We start from the raw sequence: 27843 nt of genomic DNA, 5'->3' as shown, positions 1-27843 counted from the left end.
AATCATATTTACGTTCGACTTCGTGTAACAATTTTATATTACAAAAACAAGCCATTAAAAATGATAAGAAGGACGGAACATCCTCGTGGACGACGGTAAGATCACAAGGAACTGCTCCATTATTCACTCAGCGTGAGCAACACACGTACAGTCCTGTGCGTTTAGCCTGCACTGGAAGCTCTGCCATGTTTGAAATCCATCAAGGACAGCGCTCGGCTCTCTTGCCTCCAATCTAACATTCTGTAAATCCCCCAGCTCGAGCTCCAAACAAACCGTCTCTCCCCCTCCCTCAGCATTCCCTCTCCTTCCTCTCCTTCCTCACCGCTCAGCGCTGAATAGGAGCTTAGCTGGTGTGTGTGTGTGTGTGAGAGAAAAGAAGAAGGGAGAGAGAAATGATCTGCCAGAGAACGGGGGGGAGAGGAGGTGGGAGAGAAAGGGGTGAGGGTGGTGTGTTACAGTGTGAGTGAGCATACTGGTAGGAGACGTTTGTTTCTGTTGCTGTGTGTGTGTGTGTGTGTGTGCATGTGTGAATTACGCCTGCAGTTATCTGCATGCGAGAAGGAGCAGGAGTCAGAGAAAGTGAGCCAGCATGAAGGGCAAAGATTGTGTTTATGTTGTGCATGTGTGCAAGTGCGAATGTGCGCTCGTGCACGTCAGGAAACTGTGGTGTCCCTGGCTCTCCAGTGTTTACAGACAGGAAATGTTTGTCCAGGCAAAAGGGAAGAAATCCTGCCGCCCCACATGGCAAACACAGGGAGAGTGGACACGCACACAGAGACACACACACACAGACACGCACACAGACACGCACGCTTGCAACTGTGTAAAAAAGAGGAATTTGACAGGAGCTCCAGTCTTTGTGAGTGAGGTGGGGTATTTGGTATTGGGGAAGTGGGAGTGACTGGGTTGGGCACTAACTGTTCTTCACTTCCCTCCACGCTGACTGCCAACGCAAACTCCAGCAGATAGAAAGTCAATACGCTGACCCCCTCTGAACCTGTGAGAGCGAGGCCAGGCCGCCCCACACCAACACACACAGACATCGCCGCTTCGGTTCATACTTGTGCTGCTGTTTGTCGATGCTCGTTAGTCTGTTGTGAGACTCAGAGACTGACTGAATACACGACTGGACTGAACTTTAAAGCACAAAAGGGAGTGAATACATGGTGACAGTGTTGCTTGACTAAAGGATCCATCTTTGCTGTTTGTTTGTCTTGTGCACAGCAACTACTTTTGTATCTAATGATTTCACAGATTAGTTAATTCATGTAAATTAATTGAATTACCATGTGATGTTGGTTGGTTTAACTTTGACAGACTGAATGTGAGTGAAAGGGATGAACGTCTACACATTAAAGGGCAAAACTGTAGAGTTAAAGTGGAAACTTTAACATAATAAATACATAAGAGGGCTTATTTAAGTCAGCAGTGCAACTCAAATAGATATCAATCTGATGCCGCCGTTGTCTGAAAACGCTGACAAACATTTGGCATAATGAACTGAAATTCAAAACAATGCGTCTGTGAAAAATATGGACGTCGGCTCCACTTTCGGCTGTGCCACAGAACTTCTTTATTTCCTCGCAGAAAAAGTACTTTTCACTTAGTTTGACTTAAATAAGCGACTTTGTGAGTCAGTCCTGAAGCTCCTGACGGATTGTATAAAAGAGTTGTAGCATGAACGTTGGCTACAATGATAGTATTTGTGAGATTTATTTTAGGAACACTTGCCAAATTTGTGTTCCCCAAATAAACAATGCCGCTTTCTGGCTGTCCTGCCTCATTTCCTTGTGATCTACGCTGACGTTTCCTTGTGTGTATGCGTGTGGGTTTGTAAATTAAGGACAGCGCTGGAGGCTATGTGGGTGTGTGTGTGTGTGTGTGTGTGTGGGTGGGTGTGAGTGTGTGTGTGGCTGCCTCTCTCTGTTTACCAACACACACATCTTTCAAACAGGAATGATCTAAACAGGATGAGATGAAAGTGTTCTTTTACCAGCAGACTCGCAGGCATAAGCATATGTACACACACACACACACACACACACACAGCAGGGGAGCTGAACAGGAAACCGTGTGCTGCAGCCGCACAGGTAAACCAGGACACACACAAAGGAAAGTAAATCTTCCTCCCAACCTCCTGTCACTCAATAGCCAGAGCACAGTGCAGTCGGAAACATCTGAAACTCCAACCGGCACAGAGCAAGCAAAAAAAAAAAGGGGGGGAAAAGTTGACTTACTGGCTGGAGAGGGGGTGCTGTAGCCGCTGATGGGCAGCCCTGGCAGCGCTGGAGGCGACAGGCTTCCCAACATGTGCGGGAAGAAGTAGGAGTAGGTGGGCATGGGGAAGCCGTTGAGGTGGGGCCCCGGCACCGGGTTACCCTTCCCAGCCATGACGGCTCAAGTCCACCTCCAGTCAAGAACAGACCTCAATGGGGGAAAAAAAAAAAACTCCTTAACAAGACAGAGCCAACGAGGAGTCAGTATGGATTCCTGTGACGGTTTAATCCCCCATAGGGAATGCTCCAATAGATATTCCAAAACACTGCCAGGCAAAGTTCGTAAAAAAAAAAAAAAAAAAAGAAATAAAATAAAAAAATTCCCCTCACGCTTGAAGTTGCTGTAGATGTCACCAGCACAAAAAAATAAAAATCCTGTTGGTTTAGTGAATGTGTTTGTTGAGGCTTGAGTTACTAAGGACACAAAGATAAAAAAAAAAAAGAGGCACCGAGCAGAAGTATAAAGGGGACTGCGGAGTGTTTTATCCCTCCTTTCTCTGGTATTGTGAAAGAAGCTAAAAGGCCTTATTTGCGCGAGGCGTTGGAAAGGCACGAAAGCAGCACGGCCATTCCTTATCTTCCAGATGAAGGGGGAGAGAGAGACAGAGAGAGAGAAAGAGACAGGAGGCAAGTTGAGTCAAGAAGAGGTGGCTTTGATGGCAGCAGTCAGGAGCGGCGATAGTGGTGATAGGGGTGCTAGTGGTTGTGATGCTTTCACAAGTGCGTAGGTTCACTCTTCCACTGCGGAGCACTCCTAGGGAAAGCGCAGATCACATGATGCCAGGAAAAAAAAGCTCTTCTCCTTGGACGGGCCCCCTCTTTGCAGTTGCTAAGCCTCTGCCTATGAAAGAGAAAAAAAAACAGAGAGAGAGAGGGAGATATAGAGAGAGATCATTTAGTGCTTCAGTGACAAGGTAAAGAGATCACTTCCCTTTGTACTTAACTGCTTGAGCAAAACAGTTCTTTTCTTTTGACACTAATTAATGGTAATGTCTCATCTGAAATGATACAAAAACACCCCATCCGCCTTAATTATCTAATGGAGTGTTAAAATTGCGAAGAGAGCAGTGGGTGTGTGATGTCTCCTCACAGCTTTGTGTGCTCGTATACACGCTCATTAACAGTGACAGACTACAAATACTGTGGGAGGCGAGCCAAAACATAAATGGAGAGAGCGGCGCTAAAGAAAACTTTGCTAATTACACCAGTTGCAGAAGCCAGAGGTGAGACCCAAGGCACCGTTCTGGGAACCGCTAGAGATTTCTGCAGCCGAGTTTACTTCCAAATTAAGAGCAAGACGTGAACAAACAGACCTGTAATCACCACAGAAAGCAAAGGAGGAGACACAAGGGCACTGACAACGATACACAAAGAGAACACAATTATCATAAAACGCTACATTAGCATCACAATATATACAAGCGCATGAGAGGAGCTATTTCTTCAAAACAGCTTGTCATAACATGAGCAAAACTTTTTTTTGCTGCACTGACCTTTTTATGAGTCAGTGGATGTAATGCACAGCAGTAAAACTAAGAAGCACTGAAACACACACACACACACACATACACAGATCTCGCTGAAAAAACACGAGGAATATGTCTTTGCATGAGCAGTTTTGTTCAGGAATGTGGCACTCTAGCATGAATCACACCAGGACATCATGGATGAACTCTTGTAAAGCGAGAGGGGTCAAGTCAGACACGTTTGTGTGCCTGCTTCCACTTGTATGAAGTACATAAAGCATGAGGATATGACCGGTGAGAGGGGCGCACTGGTGGCAAGTAGCCATGTGCAGATGGGTGACACGTTTCAGGTAAAACCACATTAAAGGTTTCAGTGAACGTTTGGCCATCAGGTGACAGCAAAACATCTTTGGTTTAGATAGTCTATATTCCCTTTCTTGACCCACTGTGCCACTTATTTTATTTCCCCACTTGGTATATTTAATGATGCTCTGCATAGGTTCACACGGCAATGTTGTAAAACAGCTGCTACCATCTTTACTGGAGCTACTTGACATGTGTTATGATGTGTAGAAAATACTGTGGAAACTGTTCTTTAACCCTGTGAACCCCAAGCACCCGCCGGCGAGTTTGACTGGCCTGCTATCTGCTAAATTCCCAAAAATACACCCATTATCAAGGCTAGACACTGTAAAAGCAGAACAATTTGATTTCCAATTTTCCGACTGTCCTTGAGCTACTCATCTGTGAAGTGAAAAGAAAATGAAAATTTAACCCAAACTCAGCTTAACACTGAGATACTGCACTATAGCGTCTTTGTTTTACATTCTGCATATGAAGATTTGACAAAAACATAAACCGGATTCTGTAGAACGCAAACATTTCTGCTCTTGTTGCTGCAACTGTGAAGCCGTTGCTGGCTAAGCTGTGACCAACAGTCAAGGAACAAAAATTCAGGGAATTTTGGCTCAACTGCAAGCTCGGTTTACACGGAGCTGACAGGAGACAAGTATGGACACTAATTGATGATGTTTTTAGTAAAATATTAGGAAGTACTGGTTACACTATTTTGGAAAAAATGCTGTAAATGTTAAGAACGGGTCATTTAAATTTTTGTAAAATAAACAGAGGACATGTTTGAGTTGAGTTGGTAACACAGTTGGTACTGTTTCCACAGAGGTGCAGGTGTAAAAACTGAGGGGGCTAAAAACAGGGCCACATCTTAACTGCACTGGAGACGAGCACTGTTTTAAATGATGCTGCATCACACCTCTCCTCACTGTCTGATCTGGTAAGATGGAAAATTTTGTAACATCTTCAAAAGTGTGAAATCCTCTTGCACATTTGCGTTGTCATATTGTGCAACCTGTCTCACACCAAAATAATAATAATAATAATATAATAATAACATCAATAATACAAAATAATATTAATAAATAGGAATATATGAAAAAGTGTGGTCCAACATGAAACCTGAGCTCCAGTCTCTTCAGTGAAGGCCCACCAACGCCCCTCCATCGTCCTTATGCAGCCCTTGATTCTCTTTTTATGTGCTAAGTAAAAGAAAGCTGTGATTCATGTGGCGTGAACACAAGCCAATAGAAAAGACTAGGCCAGTAAACGTAGGCACATTACAATTTTATTATTATCTTATATGTGGTGAAACAAATGCGTTTCGTGCTGTGGATCTACAGTTAGTACGCAATGTTGCATGCAAGGACGTGTGAGCGTGTAACTGCATCCAGAGAGCAGGACGATGACTTGCCAAACTGTTAGAAGAATGTGCATCTGCCTGACAGTGTGAGCGAGCATACATAGTAGTGTATGTGGAGCAGTGATATGTCTCCTAATCAGATGGAGCTGATTTTAGAGGGCTAATATTAGCAGTCTTCTTTTTTTTTTTTTTATTTGCTCATTGCCAAAGTGCTCTCACGTCACCCTGTCGGCGAGCTGGTGTGTGGTGGTCAGGGGACGTGAGCTGAAAGGGGCACATGCATTAGTTCAAAAGCTTTTACAGACTTTTTTTTAAAGCCCATGGGAGCTGGGTATAGTTTTATTTGCTTTTAAAGCCTTAAAGTGTCTTTCCTTACCAGCCACCTATTAATCCAAAAGAGAGTTAAGAGGTATATGCTAACAATGGCCTTAAGATATTATTTCTGGTTACATAATACAAACGACTACAGAACCATTACCATTATAAAACATGGCTTTGATACACTCCACACTAATGCGATAATGTAAAATGCATCAGCATTGTCAAAAATACACACTAAAGTGATGTAAAGCCATATATATTTTAATGTAATACCCAGAGGCCACATGCGCTGAACAGAGTGTTTCAATGAGGAATTACAGCTGACTGGGACAGTGGGAGACCTACAGCCTGGAAATGGACCACTTCCTTCTCAGTTATCATTACAGAGTCTAGTGTGGGCACCGTAAGAGGCCGCTCTGAATGATAAGCGGCATCTCACACTCACGGACTTACAGCAGCAGCAACTTTGTTGTGGTGCACACACGCCCAATTCCTTTTTGCTGGTGTCACAGTAAATAAACAGGGCTAAACTAAGTAGCTGCACAACGGCCAGTTTTGCTTATATTTTGCGCTGGATAGCAACAGACTAAGGGCTTGGTTGTGCTCCCTTGCAGATACATAGAAGGACAGCTGCAGACAGCTGCAGACACCGTGGACGTGTTGTTGTTCTTTCTATGCTACTTTCTAGCCCACTTGAAATCCATTTGGAGGACATGTTCCATGCACGTACAATAGATCGACAAACCCTCGCAAGCACTTGTTTATTTGCAGTATGTCTAAAAGGACCAACAGATAGAGTCTCTGTTCATGATTTTTGATTGAGTATGCAGACTTGTTTAAGCATCAAGCTCAGGTAATCAATTTACAAAGCATCCTTTTTAGATGCGACACAATTAACGACAAGTCATCGATCATATACCATAAACTGAACTATTTCTCCTCTCAGGCTCCAGCAGACATTACTAAAACATAAAAATGTTAAACGTAACAATACAGTTAAAAGACCTTGCATTCCCCAACATTAACTTTGCTTTATCTGTTAGTTTGTGATAATAGGAATTTATGTGTATCTGTTTAACCCTTTGAACCCCAAAATCAACCCTTCAATTTGTAAAAACTGAGAGAATCGTCTTATTTAATTTAAACCCCCACAAACGAAACCATTTGCACCATTTTTTTAAATAGATAACCAAAAGTCTGACGCTTGGCGCAACTGGAAAGCCATTCTCAGCTGCAACCAATAGTCGTGTGTCCAATATTCAGGGTTGAACTGCAAACTGTGCTTGCATAGAAGACATAGGGGGAAAATATTGGAAAACATTAAAAATGTAGGTAGCAAAACATTATACTGGAAAACAACGTGGTAACACTGATGAATCCTTGGAAAAATACTGTACAAGTTAATTTCAGGTTTTTGTTGGTGTTTTTTTTTTATGATTTATGGACTTGTAGCTGTCTCATGCTACCCATTTTTGAGTTCTCTCCACTTCTAACCATGACTATGCTGTTTCCATACAGGGGAGGACTTTATGCTTCAGTGAAACATGAGTCAACAGTGACTACAGAATTTTTTTGCTGTTCAGAAGGTTAAAAATGGTCTCATGAACGCATTCCTTGCCTAAATCTAAAATTATTGATTAATCCCCACAAAAAAAATAAAAAACAGTCTGTGCTCTGTGTATAGATTCTTTTCATGCGAGTGTTTCATGAATGAGGCCCACATGTTGGAAGCTACAAGCTGAAAAACATTTTGTGATGCATGTAAACAATGTCTGATTGGTGCAACTGAAGCATTTCAAACACATTATCCAATCAGTAGTCCTTTCGGCACTCATCCATGCGTGCCCACTCGCAAGCCTCAACAGTGTGGACACAAGCAGAATGCAGCTGAGCACCTGTGTAATCTCTCTGCCAGCGGTTAGGAGAAAACACACGCGCACACACAATCTGAGACCCACAGATCAAACAAACACTGCTATGCCAGGATTCAGGGCACAACTGTATAATCTGCTGTAAAAAAAAAAAAACTGCACACATAACACAAAATCTGGGTGCAGCTGCTGACACGCACTCCACATCCTCCTTCCTGTCAATGTACACAAACCAATCACCGTTCTCACAAACAGCTCATCCTAGATTGAAATCCCTGCACAAGTCTGTAAACATGCAACACACACACATTCATGCATATATGTGCACACGGCATATGCACACTGCAAGCAGGAACAGACGCAGACGGTTCTATGTACTCCTTGTCTCTTCATGCACACATCTCTTTTTTTTCTTCACACAATGATCTCTCCTCCGTTCTTCTGTCAGGGTGCTCTCCAATCTCGGCGACAGATGCCTCCCGTCGCATGATGTATGTGTGCTATATGCTACGGCTGACACAGAAAGGTCATTGATATGAATAAGACAAAAACGGAGCGGTTGTGTGCTGCACACTTGCTGGTCTTCATCGTGCAGTGTATTTGCTCAAGTGCTGCTAAGGCTGACATGTCTCATATAAATACGTGTGTTACAAGCACAAACACTGGAGACGACAACAAATAAAAAGAAAACAAGCGTAACAAACGGGTATGTGAGCTTTCTGTATGCCACATAAAAAATTAATGCACACATCAGCTTACTGCACACACAGCAGTATATAGCTGAAACATGGAGCGCTGTAGAGTAAAAACAGACATGGATAGAGTGCAGCGGTCTAAGATTACGCAGTGATGCAACAGTGGAGCCAACAGAAATGCACAGGGACCCCAGGGCCTGGAATCGAGCCATTAATGTACATCTTTTCAAAGATCTTCTAAGAATTCCTAGCCCATATCTGCCAAATTCACTTTAACAATACTCAGAAGCACACAGGCAAGGTGCCGTATGGAGAGCAGCTCCTGAGGGAATGTATGTGATCACTTGCCGCAGAAGCGAAGATAAACAAACTATGTGGGTCACTTGTTCTTAACTCTGTTTGGCATGTAACAGGCAGGGAGAGCGATGGGTTAGAGGTCACGGGACATGAGTGACTGTAATTGGCTGGGACAGCAAACGCTGAATTAATAATCAGGAAAAGCAGCAAATGGCAGCGCGAGGTCAGCGTGGACGGGCGAACAGCGCAGCAAACAGCCACGAGGGATGGCAAATGTAACGCATGACATACGGAGACACGTGTCTGTTTATGCATGCACAAACAAAGTTCAAGGAGGTCACTGACAGAAAGTTAAACAAACACCGGTTGTTGTCAATAAAAGAAAAAGCAAATCTTGACATGATAACAAACACCCACACAGGTATGAACACATGCACACATCAATCTATAATCTATATCTCCCCTGATGACCAGTTAGCCGTATGGCCGCTGCTGCTGCTGCTGCTTTATATCTTTCTGAGCAGTTGTGTGTAGCTAATGCTATTGAGTTCAGTGGAATTATCCACATGTGATGTGACTTCTGCACAAAGCGTGATTGTGTAGGATGGCTCTATCTAATGCGAGTCTGTTAGCTGCCATTACAGTCAATGAGCTTTTTGAGCAAATGTTATTTCCTTCTAACTGCATTCTGCAATTCTATACCAACACAGTACAGTGAACGGATCGTTATGGGAAGTCTGAGCGCGATGTAGTTCACTTTACAACAGCCTGAGGTAACAAATATTGAAGAACAATAAACACAGTATCAGGTCCATTGCTATCATGTTGTTATATGACACCTGCTTCTTTATGAATGGTGTTACTTTCCTGTAGGCATGTCATTGGAATATGGCCGATATGTTGCACCTGCTGTTTAAATTATAGAGTCGTTTCTTCGTAGTTACTTACACTTAACGGCCGTTGCTATTTGCACCACAGTGACATTGGATTTCTCCATTTACCATTCACCAACAATTTCCCTGTAATGGCCAAAGCATGAAATCCACACAGATTTGTACAAAAACCTCTCCACAGGAACGGCTACAGGCTGCTAGCTCCAAGTTGATGTCGGTCTTTTAACAGCACAGAGTGGGCTCTGAGTCAAACCTGTACGGCTTTGCAGGGGTACACATAATGGAAGTTGCTCGAGCACGATGCATTGAAATTTTTATGAGAAACAGCAGCGTGGGTGGATCTATACGTCATAAGGGAGAGAGAATACTGTGGGAGCAAACGCGCACACGAGTATGTACACACCACACGGCTAAAAGTGTTTGTGTGTATTGTTGTGTGTGACGTGATGCATTTCTACATGTACAAGACAAACACATGCTTATACATCCACAAGTGTCTGAGTCAGAGCGCGGTTTTGTGCGCTCACGCATGCAGCCCGTGCGTGTGTGCTCATTAATGTGTGCCCGAGTCATGCCCTGAATCACATATGCATGTCATCGTTGCACCCTGAGGGAGTGTCTTACAGTACACTGCATTTACTGTACATTACCGGCTCAGCTGGGAGGGGTTTTGCATAAAAAGTCGACCACATGTGTGGTGAGGTGAGAGGGGGGGGGGTGGGGGCAGAGGGGGACACTTTGACAAGTCACTGGTACAGGACTTCAGCTAATAGATGTGAATTATTTAGCTAGAAAGGGTCCCAGTAGACTAGTGAGAAGCTTTGGAGTCACAGAAGGTCACTACCTTCACATCCTTAGCTGGAATTATCTGATTACTAAATGATGATGAAGATACACTGAAATAGAACCATAGTTAGAAAAATCCAGTGGCTCAGAGAGACACTACAGTAACTATCTAAAATATCTTTATTAGTGTTCTCTGATGAATGTAAAGACTTCTTTTTTCTTGCAGTACACAAGAGTTGCTTGGGCCCAAGTTATGCAAACTTTGTCACCAGAAGGTCTGTGTTTGGGTGTCCATACAAGCTTTAATTAACTGTGACGATGCAGATGCTACGCTACAAGAGCACCAACTTACATGCACTGTTTTAATTAGATTCACAGTGCACACGCGCCAAACACAGAAAAGCCAATCTACTGTGCATGTATGGAATGTGTCCTCCAAGCAGACTAGAAAGATGCAGTTGGTGTATCAGTGAGTCCGTGTCAAATAACTGCAGTTTCTTGGGTTTAAACTTGATCCAGGAACATTCCTGCTTGTAATAACCCTCTAAACCCTGAGTTCTTCTCACTCTCCAGCCCTTTCAAAAGGCCAGCAAAAAGGCTAAAATGGCACAAAACTGCAGTGATACGACATTGTGCTGTCATTAATCACAAGTGCGCAGACACACAAACAGTAAATGCAAATGGAGAGAGGCTTTTCCATGCAAAAACACACAGCGAGACAGTCGCTCAAGTTTTAGCTCTGGCCAAACCACCAACCCAAATTGCCGGAATGCTGTTTTAAGTCACCCACTCTTGCCTTTGGTGAAGGATTTACAAAAACAAAACAATTGCACTAGAACTTAATTGAAAATACAACATATTGTGAACCAAAATTTGCCAAGTGTTGGATTTTTCTCCCACAAACAGGTTACATGAGCTGGGATTAGACAGTAATTATACCCTGCTGATGATGTGTTGTTTCAATAGTAATCCTGCTCAGCATGAAACTCTGTGTTTTGAATAAAGTTTAGCCCAAAAAGGACAGTGTGTGGTTGTTCTCTCTTCTTTTACCTCCTACATGCTGTCTGCAATAAATTGTAGGTGTGCATGAGCCTTCACAGTAGTGAAACAGCTACTGACAGTTTGTATTTTATCTCATCCCCAGATTTTCAACTGTGTACTGGCTAAGTTTTCCAGCCGTTACTTTACCATTTTTATATAAGTGAAATATAAGAGGAGCGCTTCTCCAAACTATCTGACCCGACAATATTTCCACCTCAGCGCTCCTTCCACCAGTGCAGTCTTGAGATGATCAGAATCTCAGAAAGCCGATGCGCTGTGGGTGAGAGAGCAGGATGTGGGAGCTACTTCTCGCTGACAGTCAGAAAGTGTGGCGCAAGAAGGCTAAAGGGTGCTAAGTGCATATCCAGGGTGGTGAGAATCTTCAGCCGTTTTGCCAAGGCCCCCTGTGGGGTGAATCCACTTGTCAGAGAAGCAGGCTGGGTGACATTTCTGCTTCACCTCAGAAAGGTCAGCCTTTAATTATCTCAAATGCCAGCAAGCACTGCACCTGCAAAAAATAAACCCAGGGATGAGCCGTGTATGTGTATGTGTACGTGTGTGTGTGTGTGTGTGTGTGTGTGTGTGTGTGTGTGTGTCAGGGTAAGATGGTAACCTGCTTTCTTCACACAAAATGAGTGCGACTGTGGCTGTCCGTGCAGAACTGCACCATCTGCCCACCTGCATGCATGTATACAGACCCATAAACACCAAACCTTGACAGATGCACACCCAGGCAAACACACACACACACACACACACACTCTCAAACTGTGTCAACCAAAGTCAGTAAAACCTACAACTAAAGTTGCCCGCCAACCCACCCCTTAAATAAAGGGTATCAGATGAAGACAGTTAAATCCCTGGAACGCCAGCAACTTCCAGGAACGTCGGTGTAAAAATAGGCCACTGGCAGTATAGGTAGACAGATTATGGCGCTATAGATAGCAGGTAACATGGGCTCAGAGCTTCTGCTAAATATAAGTGTGCTGTGTGATGCACAGCTGACATTGCTTTCTAATAATCAATATCAGAACTTAGGAACCATGAAATGGGGGGGAAGTCCTGTGGTGTTTTCATGCATATTAGGCGTCAAGCAAGCTAAATTATTTCCAGTAAGAATGCCGTTGGTGACAAAAAGTGCACGCATATTTGGCCGAGCATGACATGTAGTGTTTGCTTTCGAGCTACTCACTGTAGCTATTCAGCTTGGTCAATATTTGCAGGGGGCTATGGTAACAGAAAGCTCCCATACCCGCATAAACACACTCCCGTACACTTAACTCTCAGCCTCGCACACACACAAAAACCAACATCTCTGCCCAGAAAATCCCACTCGTGCTCAAAGGAGGTCGGAGAGACAAAGGGCCATAGATCATCCGTGTGGACGGCGTGCGGCGAGCTCCTTGTATCCAGGTTTTTCCGGCATTTTTCTCTCGTTCTGAGAAAACATGGAGGGCTGGTCCCCATTGTTTACACAGCTGGCTCCATGGAAAGGATTGCTTAATATGAAATATGAAGAGAGTGGAGAGGTGAGAGGGAGAGAGCTGGGAAGAAAAGAGGGAAGAGAGCCAAGCGAGAGGGGTGTGGTGGTGGTGGGGTATCGCAGCGAGGGAGCTGAAGGCTAAATGTGCTCTGGATCGAGGGGACGTTGAAAGTGAGTCATTCGGGTAGCGAGGGAGAGAAAAGCGTTGGGAGAGCAGATGCAAAAGACGCTGTGCAGAAAAAGAACGCAATGTGGGAATGATAAACCTGACGGGAGACGACTAAATGAGGAGCAAAGAAAGAGCAAACAGAACATGGAGCAGAAAGCCCTGAGGTTTCCTAGTGGTGAGGGAGTCATGCCTCCTGCGGTCTGGGGTCTGTAGTGCATGTTATTCTTTCCCAATAGTCACACAACTGCTTCCACTCATTCAGTCCTGACTTAACAACCATCTGGAACTGTCCTGACAATACCTTCTTCTAGCTGACTTACCTCCTTTCATGCTTTATCTGACGAAACCTCAGAGTGTAGAGTTTCTTCAGTATGTTTTGAGGATTTGTTCTAAAATCTGCAGGTTCAGCTGTGGGTTGTCACAAAGGAACGGAAACCCTGGGGAGGACTGCTTACAGCATGAATGTAAAAACACTCCTCTCCTCTTCGAACACAGAATAGAACAATACGAGCCAAATTTAAATATCGCTGCATTTTCCAGTGCATTGCTCAATACGACAACGTGGCCTGGATATGACCTGGTGATACTATGATGATAATGCTGGAAAAACACAGTTTATTTTTACAGCGTAGGACTGCAAATACCATTTTTCATGAATATGAATTCATATATGAAGAGTTATTTTGCAAAAACAGATAACTCCATCTTCACAAACCTTCAGAAAATCCACTTTTCCATCGTCTACCTGAGACAATATCAATCAAATTTAAGTTATCTCTATTGTTGTCATGTCATTTCTACTGAGACAAATCCACTGAGTTTCAGTTTGATTGATATTATCTCAAGCAAACAACAAAAAAATAAGTCATCTAAATCTGCGAAGTCTATCAAAATCTACAAAAACGGAGTTATCTGTTTTTGCAAATGAACTTTTCACACGTTCAGGCAGTTTTTACACCAAAACAAATGTAAAAGCTTAGGGGGGGGAAATTCCCGGACTTAAAAAATGCTCAGATGCAGATTGAAAAGATGAACACATTTGAATTAAAGAAACCAAATGCAACACATGTGGTTAGAAGCGACGGGTATGGAGGCGATCGCAAGTGTGTAACCATGAGCAATCTGAATAGTTACTCAAGGTTGAAGATATAATGTCACATGAAAATATTGTGCATAGAAAAAAAGGTAAGTGCAATCTTCGAGAACAACATTGTCCTCTGTGAATAATGTTTTTACCCAATCTTGGATAGACGTAGAAGGATCCCATTGAAAGGAAAAGAGAGTGGAGGTACTTTATGAATGGAACACTAAGTTAGTAATAACTGCAAAGGTAGATAATCCACTTCTCTACTGGCTGTTAACAACACACTGTTTTGTGGAGAAGAAGAGGGAGTGAAACCATTTGTGAGCACACATGCATTACAGTGTGTGTATGTGTGTGTGTGTGTGTGTGTGTGTGTGTGTGTGTGTGTGTGTGTGTGTAGGAGAGAGTCGGGTGGCTCCCTCAGTCCACCTCCAACCCTGTTCCAGTTAGTGGGAGAGGCCCGACACAAATGAAGTCCATATTTCTGAGAAGGACTCTCTCACACACACACACACACAAAATATATCTGCAGTCAAAACACTGAAGCCGTCATATTTCACAGGCATAAACACAGATCCACGCACGCACCTTCACTAAAGGATTTACATCATTTGATCCTCATAAGGGACCAGAACGCAGCTGCCTCCAGAGGAAGCGTCATTGCTAATCCACCGTGCGTGTATTTTTGTCCGTGCGCTTGCCTATAACGTCGTGTCACCTTTGTGTACCTATCCAGGATATCGGGCTAACAATGTTATGTGAAACACTTCAGCACATTTCAACACAGAAGATCCAATGACACGAGAGCAAATGACGCACTAAAGCACAGGGCCCCTTCCTGTTTATACCGCCACTTGCCCGCTGGAGGATCAAACAAGATCTGCTCCTCAGAGTGGGTGTGCCCTCTCAACAGGGACAGTCTGTGGTTCCTACAGGCCACTTAAATGACAACACCAGTATTTTTTTTTTGAATGTATAACGTAAACCCGCTTACGAGGGTAGGTCTTAGGACTCAAAAGGGTCTATTGAGATGTAAGTAGTTACTAGGGCTTTAGTGTGATACGCACATTTTCCTCTGCCTATATGTGTATGTGTGTGAATGCACTCATGTGTGACAAGTGTAGTGTGCAGCAGCGTATACTGATATGAGTGTGTTTATGCATGAACCTGTCTGTGCTGCAGCCACCATTGTGGAAGTGTGACTGTGTTGGCATCAAGCATTGTGTGTGTGTGTGTGTGTGTGTGTGTGTGTGTACACAGGGTGGGTGTGTGTTTGTGTGTGCATGGCAAAAAGCCGGTTTAACTCACCACACGAAATGTCACTGTATTTCCACAGGGCTTGTTAGTGTCTTGTTTACAGAAAGCTAAATTCAATTACTTGAATGATCTACCCTGGTGTGTTTGTAACTGTGTGTATTTGTGCATATTTGCAGGGCTTCATCTGCTTTTTATACCGACAAGGACACATTGAGAAAACACTCCAGTTCATGAAGGTAGAGCAGTGACTGAACGCTTTAAACCACTTTACCAAACCAGAGGGTCTATCAATTAGTCCAAGGGCAGGCGCCCTTTTTCGCCCATCTGTTCATAAAACTGCTGTTATATGCTCGGTGCAACAAATAAGATGTTTGGGCAAAAAAAATACACATAAAGACATTCTGTTAAAAACAAGCCTTAATATCAAAACCCAGACAAGGGGATGAAGGTTGGGTGGTGTGGCCTCAGTTACGTTCAATGATGATCTTATAAGTTTGAACAGATTCATGAGATTTATCAGACACTATAGCACTGCACAATGGTTTGTCATACTTACAGGCAGGATTATACAGCAAAGTTATCAAATCTTTACCTGTTTCATCTTTCATTGCAATGAAGGTAAACAGTACTAACACTACATCACATTACATAGTCATCCATACAGCATGTGTGCTTGCATGTATTTGGCCGATACAGTCACTTTCCAGTTGACGTCACATTATGTGGCAGCAAAAGTTAAGGCGGGTGCGACTTTTTTTTGCCAGATGAACCTGTGTTATTTTGTCAGCGCACCCTGTGTTGGCAGCCCAGCCGCATCGACAGACTGTCTCCATTCAAATGAACGAGACCGCTGTATGTTTTCAAGTTGCTCTGAATGTAGTCTGACTGTACCTTTTGTAGGCGCTGATGGATGGTCAGATCAAATATTCTGCTTTTTTCTGGTTACTGTCATTTTTGGAACAGATCCCTGATAAAAATGAATGAATCTAAAGATGTGTTAATATGGCTCTGATGCAGCCTCTTCTCTCTATCTGTAGTCACCAGTGTGTGGCCTTGACCAATGTCTTGCCCTCAGCACTATCTGATTGCTTCCACGGCATGAGTAATAGCCTGTAAGGGCTAATGAATAAAGGTTTAACAGTACTCTTTTAATTGAACAGATTTAAAACCAAAGAAAGAAAAAAAAGGCATTTCAACAAAGTTTTTTCTTGGGGTTTGTGTCATTCTAAATTTTTCCACCGAGACATTCATATTTAGGGTTACATATATCGGCCATTGAGCTACTCGATTAGTCATAATTGGCATCCATCCTAAAAAAAAAACATTATCAATTGACCCCTATTCCTTTGGTGACAATCTGTCACAGCCCAGCAACACTGGCATAGTTGTGTCTGCTTGCTGCCTGTTGGAGCAACTACTGCACAGAGACATCCAATGTAGTTTTAATTTCCCTCTGTTGCAGAGATATGCAACAATAATGGCAATGAAATAAAATTCCTTTATTCCTCACTAGAGTGGAATCACCCACCACCATCATCACATCCTGATCAGCGGTGGCATTTAGTGTTTAGAATGAAGGGTTGTTTTTTTATCATCTTATACCCTCTACACTATTGCGTTTCACCGCAATAGATAAGCATTCTCTCCTATTTATGCTGCAGGCACTTCTCCTTTAATGGTGTGATATTTCCTATGTACCAGCACAGAAGTTCTGCTAGACGTTAGTTAATGCCTTTGTATTGAAATTAAACCCCAAAACAGACTTTACATCTTAAACCTTTCGTCAACACATTCAGTCACTTAAAATTATTGATACAATATAATAAGCTGCACTTCCTGAACCACCAAAGCTGTAAACTTTGAGGGTTTACAGCTGACTGTGTTTGCAGATGTGTGGGAATGTGAGTGACAACAACAAAACACACAAGAATCAGCAGATTGCAGTAATTCAGCAAACAGTCGTGTTTCTATACACATGTCAGGATGAAATGTCAGCTGCATGCTGCAGAATGGGATCATCGGCTATCTACCAGTCTATGTCACATGACAGCACCCAGAGCTGCTGCCCATTGTGGTATTGTCTGCATTTAACACCCCTGAGCAAACTGCCCTCTACACTCCACGTTGCATGTCATTCTTTGCCGCTCCATAGTTCGCCATCAGCAAAACAAGCAGGCCGACAGCAGCAGTATGTGGGGCACAGGGAGCTCACTTAAAACACTGCCACTGTGTGTTTGTGTGTTTGTGTGTGTATTCATGTGTGTTTATGCTTATATGGAACAGTGGTGCGGGAGCAGGGGTTTGTGGGTCAAGCCAGACAGAGATGAATACTACCAAGCGGTGGCCAACATGCTATGACCTCTGTAGGGCACAAGCATTATCTATCCAACATGGTGTGTGTATGAGACCGAGCCGACCGAAGGTCACATAGAAATACCAAAGCTGCAAGATTAGGAAAATACATTAGCCAAATGCACGCACACCATACAGTATACATCTGTCAGCTGGAAGCATGAGAAACTCAGTACAAATGTAAAAAAAACAACAGCTGGGTCTAGCTTTCTAGCATCCTGCTTAGTAACAGGTCTTATAACCAGATTAACCCTATGTGTGTGTGTGTGTGTGTGTGTGTGTGTGTGTGTGTGTTCGCATGCAAATGTGTGTGCATCTTTAACTAAGGAAGCTCGATAGAAAAAAGAATTTGTATTTGAAAAGACAAAATGGAAAGACAACATTGACAAGCAACTTCCCCAGAGAAGGAGAGAAAGCAAACAAGAACAAGACTGTGATATTTATCCTTTCCAATGCTGCTGCCCTCCATATTCTCTCACACTATCTCTCTCTCTCTCTCTCTCTCTCTCTCTCTCTCTCACTGCAGACACACTCTCTCTCTCACACACACTTAAGGAACAAATATCAAGCATATTCGTCCCTCTCTTCCATAGCCTGTTCTCCAGGAGTCATAAAACTCACATTTAAAAATGCATGGGCTCCATAAGCTGCCAGGCCTATCTATTAACTGTGTTATAGTGTAGCTGGCTATAGCTGCTGACGGCAGCCAGGGAATGCTGCTTTCCATTAACAGAGAAAGAGAAATAGAGACAGAGAGGGGGAGAGAGAGAGAGAGAGAGGGGGAGGGAGAGGAGGAGGCAAGGAGATGAGGAATGAGGGGAAAAACAGAGTTTACTCATTTTTCTTTTTCCCATGGCACTGCAATCTGATGCCTGGGAGTTTGGGCATGTGGAAGAGTGGGAGGCAGTGACTTCAACACAAAAGCCTGCATAAGTATAGATACATAACTGTATTCGTGAAAGAGTGTAAACGTGTGTGTGTGTGTGTGTGTGTGCGTGTTTCACACACCTGGGTGTGAGTCTGTGGCTGCGGTGAAAAGTAATTGATTCAAGTGTTTCTGTGAGATTTTCTCCAGTGTCCTTAGGCGCTCACCAGATGACTATTGATTGGTTAATTGATTGATTGACATCCGGTCGACAGTGACACAAAAACATCATCATTCTTCATATGAACACCGCCGCCACCCTTTCCCAGTGCTTAGCACTGGTATTTATGAACAGATCATTTTATAATTTTCTAATTTATAGGAAATAATGCCTAAAAATTGTCCTCCTCAGGAGCTCTAAACAATCATTTAAATAATGCTCACACATTCGTGTTCGGTGCATACATGTAATGTTTTTCTTGTTGTAATGTAGTTTTTATCTTCATGTTTCCAACAAAAGACACTTGCCAATTTGTGCTAGCTGCCCCTATGGTCATTAGATATAATGGATTCACAAAAACACCAAGCTGGGACAGTTCAAAGGAACTAAAAATAAAATGTGACTATTAACTATGAAAACAGAAAATGACTTTATCTGACTGTTTTCATTCAACAGTGCAACCCCACTCTCCAAAGTGTCCTTGAGCAAGACGCTAAATACCAACCTGCACTTGATAACAGCATCTGCTTAATGTCTTTGAATTAACATGTAAATGAGGTTTCAGTGGTTTGGGTAAGACTTCAACATGCTAGTGTGCATTTCTTCTAGGTGGTATATTTTCCTCTCCTCAGTCCCACCTCTCTGTGCATGTATAAGTCAAACACAGACTATCAAAATTAATGAGCTAGCACCTAAAGCAGTGGTGACACTCAGGAACAAGGCTCCTGTCCCTTTAATGGACCATACAGACAATGCCTGTGGTATTTCAATTAACAGACAATGGGATGACATGAAATAATGACATATAGGAAGAGTTGAGTGACACGTGCGAATGAGGCAGTAACGGCAGCACCTATCCCGTTAATGGACCATCGTGGCTGAGCGTAGACAATAGGAGTTAATAGGAAATGTAAAATTATGATGTAGGCTCTGTCTAAAGGGGTGAGTGACACCTGGGAGTAAAGCTGTTACATCTTAATGCACTGCTGCCACCAGGATGAATCAGCTCTGCATATGGGAGGTGGAAACCATCTGAAGGCTGCTAATAGCAGCCGCTGTCAGTCTCGCATTAACCTTGAGAACAGCCAGGGGACTGTGTTAGCCCTGCTGACCTCTCTCTCCGTCAAACACACACACAATCCACATAATGTCCATCCACATGTATGACTGAAGGGTGACTTAGTGTGTATGTGTGTGTGCGCACACGTCTATCCCTCTTCCTGTGTCTTATGAGCACCATCAGTGGGATTAAATCAGTCCATCACAGGCTGCTGTAACACCATATAGGCTGTCTGGGCTGAAGTGAAATTACCTAAACCTTTCCTGTTGCCCTCAGGGTTAGGGTCCTTGTAGACTAATAATAACACTCCCTAAGCTAATTTTGTGAACACAGATGTGCACCTACATGTTCAAATGTGCTCAAAATAGAACATCTATATCACCTACACACCTATTCTATTCAAAATACTGTATATATTATGATATTTAGCGGCCATCAACATCCTGCTAGTCATATCTGCACCGCTTTCAGAAAGAATTCAGACCCCTTCACTTGTTTCACATTTGTTATATTGCAGCCTTAAGCTGAAATATTTTTTTCTCTCAACAGTCGACACTCAGTACCCATAATGACAGGCAAAAACTGAATTTCAGAAATGTTTGAGAACTGTTTAAAAGGTTGAAAACTTGAATATCACATTGACAAGTACTTAGACCCTTTGCTTAGTAACCCAGTGATTACAGGATCAAGTCCTCTTGAGTATGACAAAACAAGCTTTGTATACTTGACTGCCATTCTTCTCTGCAGATCCCCTCAAGCTCTGGCAGGTTGGATGGGGACCATCAATGGACAACCATTTTCAGGTTTAAAGTCAAGGCTGGCTGGGCCACTCAAGGACATTCACAAAGATGTTCCTGAGCCACTCCAGCACTGTCTTAGCTGTGTACCTAGAATCATTATCCTGCTAAAATAAGAACTTTTAGTCCAGTTTGAGGTCCTGCATGCCCTGGAGCAGGTTTTCAGTAAGAATATCTTTGTACTTTGCTCCATTCAGCTTTCCCTCAACCCTGACCAGTCTCCATGTCTCTGTTGTGAAAAGCACCTCACAGCATGATGCTGCCACCACCATGCTTTCCCACTGGGATAGTATTGGGCAGGTGATGAGCAGTTATCTCTAGACATGACAATTGAGGTCAAATAGATGAGCGATGGGAGGCAACTAAGCGAAATTTCAAGTGTCATAGTAATTATTCTTTAATTAAATATATAAAATGTAAAAATTCAGTTTTTGCGTTGTCATTATGGTGGTACTCGGGGCTGCAAAAATCACAAAATGCAAATAAAGTTAAGGAATCTGAATACTGTCTGAATGACTTATGTAAAATATATAAAATAAAATAATTCCTTGCAGAACAAACTGCGAAAATGCCAAACAAAATGAAATCAATGTTGACCTTTGCATTTTAGAAACACAGAGCAAGAAGCATAACTTTAATGAAGCTGGTTATGTTTTGCTATTTGGCCTGAATGACACCACGTATCGTGTGTCGAGACATGACTGGGCAGGCCGATGCCCATGTGTTTTTAGTCAACGTTCGCTGACAGCAGAAGAAACAGAACGTGGAAGATAAAGTGAAAAAGGCCTAGAGAGAGAAACGGAGAATGGGCAAGAAAACAAAGAAGCATTTTATAAAACAGAATAGTTGGGATGACTGCCTGGGAATGAGTGATAGCGTGATCAAACATACTGATTTCAGTTTCTGTCACTTCCCACAGAGCAGTGGAGAGAAGTGAAGAAGATGATCAATACTGGAGAAAATGTGTTTAAGTCAATCAGGCCAACATTTTCCATGAAGAAGAATTAACATCAGAATAGGTATGCAGTGACGAAGGGCTGGTGGTAGCGAACCCAACATCAAACACTGTGAATGGAAACTGTTTGACAACATAATTACAAAGCTCAATTAAAACTCAGTGAAAGTGACGTGAAATTACCATCTAATAACCGATGTTTCCATATGAAGAGTAAACTGATACTGTGACTGATTCTGCATCAGGTAACGGGAAGTTAACAGCACAGCTTGGACACGTCTTTGTGCTGAAATGAAATGTCAAGACTAGATTTTCCTTACCACCAATATCCAAGGGGGATTTTACTCTTGCAAACGTTGGTTTCTTTTGCGCTACAAACTCTATGTTCCATTATTCTTTCCATAATTATTAGAGAGGTATGATATTGGTTCACTGAATTCAGTTTCTGAATATGTTAAGTTGTGCTTAGATTTTAGGTCAAAACATGACTTAGTTAGGAAAATATCCTGGTTTAGGTTAAAGTAAGCACTAAGTTCAGATTAAAACCATCTTGATTTTGGTTAAAATGACTAATTCATGAAGCTTAGGGGACGTTAATGGTCATAATTATGCAGTGCGAGCCCTGAACTCCCAAGGGCCCAGATCAACATTCTGCCACTGGCACACTGTTAAACCTGACTTCCCAGTGTTCCCACTACAATCCTCCCTTCTTCAAAATAGTTTGCTGCATTTGTTGGTCAAGAATAAGCAGACTTTAGTTTAATATTTACTGAGATATGTGCATTCCTTTTATACTGTATGTCCAGCTATTCAGGATGTTAAACTCAATACCATATCGAGAGTCAGTGTCAATCCATTGTTTTCTATTTCTTACATTAGTCCTACTGTACCTACACCTTGACTGAGACGCTTGATAATCCTTGTCTTGTTTTAAAACAATGACTGCGATCACATCTACGTATTATCTGGTCTGGCACCAATAGATGCTACTGCTGGAAAGCACGAGTTGGATTTTGAGCATGTTTACATACAATGTGGACACATTTTTCAATCTGCTCTTTATAACACCGTCCACCATGTTGTTTATCAAATGTAATAAATTGTTGTATGCAATTATACTAAGGTGCACTTGGCTACAGAGGGATCATGATCATGGTTAAAAGAAACCGATGCTGGATCAAGGATCAAGGATCAAGGGTGTCCTGTGTTAAAGCACTATGCTTTGTTGTCCCACCCATCCACCCCAACATCCTCCCTAACTGATTTTGAGGCTTTTTCAACTTCCTTCTTGTTTGAAATTACAAACGCAGTCATTTGAACACAAATAAATGAGATTTTCACACAAATGCTGTTGTTTTTCTTGAATGACACTCTCTTTTCCACAGCTGGTGGTGCATCTCCCGTGTACCTGCATGCCGTCACTAACCCCTATGGTGCATAGTCGGACCTAATTGCCAACCCCTGTCTTCCACTTTCCCATCTGACTATCCTTGCACACACTGGGTTTATGACAGTGCAAAAAGCTTTTAAAGGCTAACATTTGTGCTTCAGTGGCCAGAACACTGTGTGCAGCACTACCCCTGCATCCAGTCCGCTCGTAGTGCTGCTGTGCTACTGTGACTGGACTAAAAAGATATTTATAGAAAGCCGTTGACAATATCCCATCCCCAAACGGGTGTAATCGTATTATGCCGGAGGTGCTAAAAGCCTTGAGTTGGGAAAGCACGTCATTGGAGGAAAGCAAGCTGAGACACACATGCACCCTTCCTAGTGAGCCTTGCGAAGCTTAGAAGCAGAGTGGGAGGAGCAGATAAAGAGAAACATACATATAAACTCAACATATATGGGTGAAAGAGTGGGAGAAAGAGGAGAAATATAAGGAGGTGGTTTCCTGCCAAGTCGAGAAGTGACAAGGAAGGATGAGATGCAAATTACACTGTTGGCTGAGAGTCTAACGTTTGCTGTTGGAGGGTGTGGCGGCGGTGCAGGTTGGAGGCTCGATCGTTTTGACAGTGTTTGGTATCGGCAGCTCTGAAGGTTCAAGCCGGCCATGGCGATGATAGATGAAAGACTGAACTTTAATCAGAATGGCGCCCGGAGCATTTTCAGGGAGGTAAACAGGTTAATCAGTCAAGCCCTCCTTCCATCCTCCCTCTCATTCTCCTTTACTCTTTCCTCAGCACATGACCACTTCTGACACTGGCACTCCATTCGTCTATTTCCCATCAGCACCTCGCCCTTCTCCTTTCCTCTTCCACCATCAGCCCCTCATTTTTAACCTACCCCCTTCACATCTTCTGCAACCAGTCAGGGGAACAGACAACCCCCCTCCTCCTCTGCAGCCCATACTATCAGGCATATCCCACCATCATAAAAAAGGGAACTTCAAAGGGTCCCGTCAGCCCATTTAATATCTCCCAGCATCTTCCACCATAAAACTATGAGGTGGGAGGAGAGCGCTCGGCAAACAGAGACTTTTCATATGCTCTTTCTTGCATTATTGCCCCTCCACTAGCCTGTATCATGGGAGGTAGATAATCTGCGATCAAACCCTATCTTTAAAGAACCTTCATAAAAAGTGCTTAAATCAAAATCCGGTGAGGCAAAGAAAAGGGAGAAAATAGTAGGAGCAGCCAAGCATTATCCTTTGTTTCTGCAATCCCAAGGGTTCATTTATTAAAATGGCTCTGTCTTATGCCTCTCCAAGAAAAAGCTAGGCGTACTGGCCTGCATAAAAACTTGTGAAATGTCCTGGATAGTGCCAAATTACTGCACGCCTGACCATCGGACATTTTAAAACAAGCTACGGCTGTAAAAAAAAGGAAACCAGGAACTAAGAATTCCCACGAGTTTACGGTCGAAGCCACATTCTGTGTTTCCGTCATCCTCCTCATACGCACCAAACTCCCTCTCTCTCTCTCTCTCTCTCTCTCTCTCTCTCTCTCTCTCTCTCCTCCCAAGAAAAATAAACAATCAACTCTAACAAACCACTTTGGCGAGCCGAGTGTGAACCTTACAAAGCCTTAACAGCTCCTGTGGAGGGAGGCCACATCTAATCTAAAATTACCCACACCAGCTCTTCAACCACACTGCATTTAGGCAGTTGCTGGGACTTGGGAAGCAAGATTATATTGTGTTGTCTGGGATTCCAACCACAGACTTTGGTGAGCAATCAACAAGGGCCGCCTCTCGCCAAGATAAACTTCACAGACGGTTGCCACTTATTTACAGGCTTAGCTGCCCGGCTCTGCAGCGCCGATGCTGTTGAGTGTCAAACTGGACGCTTTGATAGTCTGCTAAGTCTTGGTTTGGAATAAACAGGCGTCTTGCTCACATTTGTCAAGGATGTTGCAAAAGGACACTCGTTGTGCAATATGAATTAGGAAACACACTTTACGGGGGGGCGTTCAAGGGGCACAAAGGAGGGAATGCTTATTTGGCTTTATGCTGGGAACTCTCCAAGTGTGTTGGTGTTGTTACCTCCTACCTACTTTTTCATAGTAAGAATTCATGCTTGTTTTAGCATTAGCATCAATGCTGCAGTCTGGATATACGCAAGCATTTCAGAGGGAGACATGAAGCTAATAATGATAGATCGGTGCATAAGCAAGAGAGGAGGTGGATAACATCACCAGCATCGCCGCTAGACAAAAAAAAATACAGCAAGTAGAGAGCTGTGTGGGAGTTAAAAGAAAAGGGGACTGAAAAGTGCCCAAAGACAGTCATTATGTTCTCGGCCAATGGGAACTGGAGCTGGCTAACACACACAGGGAGATGGGCGACTGTATAGATGAGCCAAATTCATAAACACAAAAACTTATTCAGTACATGTAAACACTTTATCGGCTGAACTCCTAGGGGGGGGGGGGGGGCAAAAATCCCATGTGAGTTTACAACATCACATCCAGTCACAGGGGATTTTATAACAGATGAAATATCAAATGCTCTATACAGTACTTCCATTACCAGTGGATTAGCCCACACCCCACACCACTAGCTCCACTCGCTGCTTCTTGTTTTTTTTCCTTCCCAAGGCCGCTCTCTACTTCCCTGCATTCACAGCAGCTTTTTTTTCCTCTCTGTTTGCGTCTCTCTCTCTCTCTCTCTCTCTCTCTTTAAAGGGAGTGGTGGTCGAAGGAAGTTGGAGACTTAGTAAGGACACTGATTTGCTCATGCACGACTTATGAAACCTCCGTTTCCTGTGCTTTATGCAAACTCACATACACCCATAGAGGCAGAAATCTAAGCTGATTTTATGTTGACATCTCTGGTGCAGAGCACTCATTGTTATGCATCTTCACTGCACAGCAGAGACTTGTTGTGATACAATGCCTTCTTACTTCAATTTTATGGTTATGAAGTTTGTGTTTCTGCAGCAAGCACTCTTTTCTCCGATGCCACAGAAGCAATTACTGTTATTTATTCAAAACAAACGGCTGCTACATGAACATGAGAGCAGAAAAGCATTTATTTATAACAAACTCAAATTCAAACTTCAGACAGGCATTTTCATTGCAAGTATAACTTACTGGAATTTGCAGTATTGTAAAACCTTTTGACAAATACATGGAATAATACAGAGTTTGCCAGTGGGACACGGTGCTGGACACACATTCGCCTATATGCTGTTAAACGTCTGGAAGTCTCACCGGCCTAATAATGCATGGCAGACGAAGCCTGTCAGAGTGGCAGCCCAGCTGAAAGTGATTTGGTGGGATGAAGAAAAAAAGCGGAGGAAACACTGAGGAGAAAAAAAAGGGAAAACATAGAGGTAGATTTAGACAGCCATCAGCCCCCTCGTCTCATCTCCCCGTAGATCTAGATGAATTTGTCCTGACAACACTGGAGCGACACAGACAACACCTCTTGACCCATCTGCAACACACAAACACCTCCAGCCCAGATGGAGGGAGGGAGAAAACGAGGGTTTGAGCAAAAGTAAATAACATACTGGATGGAGTTAAGAGTGCCTGAGAAAAAACTAGTGAAAATGAAGAGTGAAAGAGAGAAAAAGAGGGAGAGACAGCAGATGAGGGACAAATCGATTTTGGTAAAAAGGCAGCGCGAGAGATGGGCATGAAAAAGGATGAGAAAGACAAGGAGGCAAGAGGGCATGAAAAATGATGGTGAAAATAAGGGACAGCTTGAAAGAGAGAAAGTGGAATAGATAAAGAATAAAAAGAAGGGAGGAAAGAGAGAGGACATGACGGAGGGAGACGGGGAGAAAGACACACCTTGTCAAAAAGATTGAGAGAGCAGAGGAGAAAATGAACAGTGAGATAGAAACAGAGAGAAATCCGGAGAATGAATGAAGATAAAGAGAGTGAGCGAAGATGAGAGGATGCCTTATTTTCCTCCATCTCAATTTGCACAAAACTTTCATTACCACCAATTTGGGCTGGGAGCCGTAGGCTGGACCATTAGGCGAGCCCAGCATCAATCAGCCTAATCTCCCTCCCAGGCCGCTAAATTACAGCGCCCAGTTGCTTATTAAAATTTGTCGCCCATCTCCCAACACCCAGCACTGCTGGAGATTAGACAGGGGCCCCCAGACAAATCTGTTCCAGAGAAGAGGTGGAGGAGGAGGAGGAGGAGGAGGGAGAAGGAAGGAGGGAAGGAAGGAAGGAAGCACAGGGACAGTAGGAGGGGAAAGAGAGAAATGCGCTTGCTGAGACAGAGCGGATCAGAGTGGGGGGACGATCATCTGGTTTGATTTATACACTTGTGTAGATCTGGCGTGCACACGCTCACACATCCTCACCCTCTCGACACACACTCTCATACATCCCAATACATCCCATCTCCACCCGCACATGCCCACATCCCCCCAAATGCAGTTTTCCATTTCTGTCAACACTCCCAACACACACACGTACACACTGGTATAGAGAATGCGGGGTTTGCAACGCCTCCCGTTGCACACTCAATCAAACCGGCGGCCAGATAAGACGCATGATGAATGGTGTAATTGAAGGCGGCGGCAGGGTAATGCTGCATCGCTCTGGGTTTGGAGGATGGAAGGGGTGGGGGGTTATTGGCGAATGGGTGATTAGCCTGTAGGATTTATTGTTATTGCCCGTCTTATTAAAAAATACTAAGACTGTCTGCCTCGCCTACTGTAGCACACCTCCAGAGTATATGGGGCCCTACACCTCTGGATGGATGAGCAGACAGCAGGACTATATGGATTCAGGTGTGGAGGGGCTTTGAAGCATGCACATATCACAGAAACACGGCTGAG

The 27843-nt window shown here is 43.3% G+C and overlaps 1 protein-coding gene across 5 annotated transcripts in view; it reads right to left on the bottom strand.

Moving 5' to 3' along the window:
- Window positions 1–27843, bottom strand: part of raraa (retinoic acid receptor, alpha a) — a 155383-nt gene that overhangs the window by 80633 nt on the left and 46907 nt on the right. For all 5 annotated transcript variants that reach the window (XM_008289795.1, XM_008289796.1, XM_008289797.1 and 2 more), the window contains one exon: window positions 2238–3117. In XM_008289795.1, the coding sequence (XP_008288017.1) occupies window positions 2238–2391 (154 nt within the window). In that variant the 5' untranslated portion in view covers window positions 2392–3117. The remainder of the gene's footprint in view (window positions 1–2237; window positions 3118–27843) is intronic.

Source organism: Stegastes partitus, unplaced genomic scaffold (assembly GCF_000690725.1).
Source record: "Stegastes partitus isolate 25-593 unplaced genomic scaffold, Stegastes_partitus-1.0.2 Scaffold637, whole genome shotgun sequence".
Classification (NCBI taxonomy): domain Eukaryota; kingdom Metazoa; phylum Chordata; class Actinopteri; family Pomacentridae; genus Stegastes; species Stegastes partitus.
The sequence above is the reverse complement of the archived record's forward strand: the minus strand, read 5'-3'. Positions and strand labels throughout refer to the sequence as shown.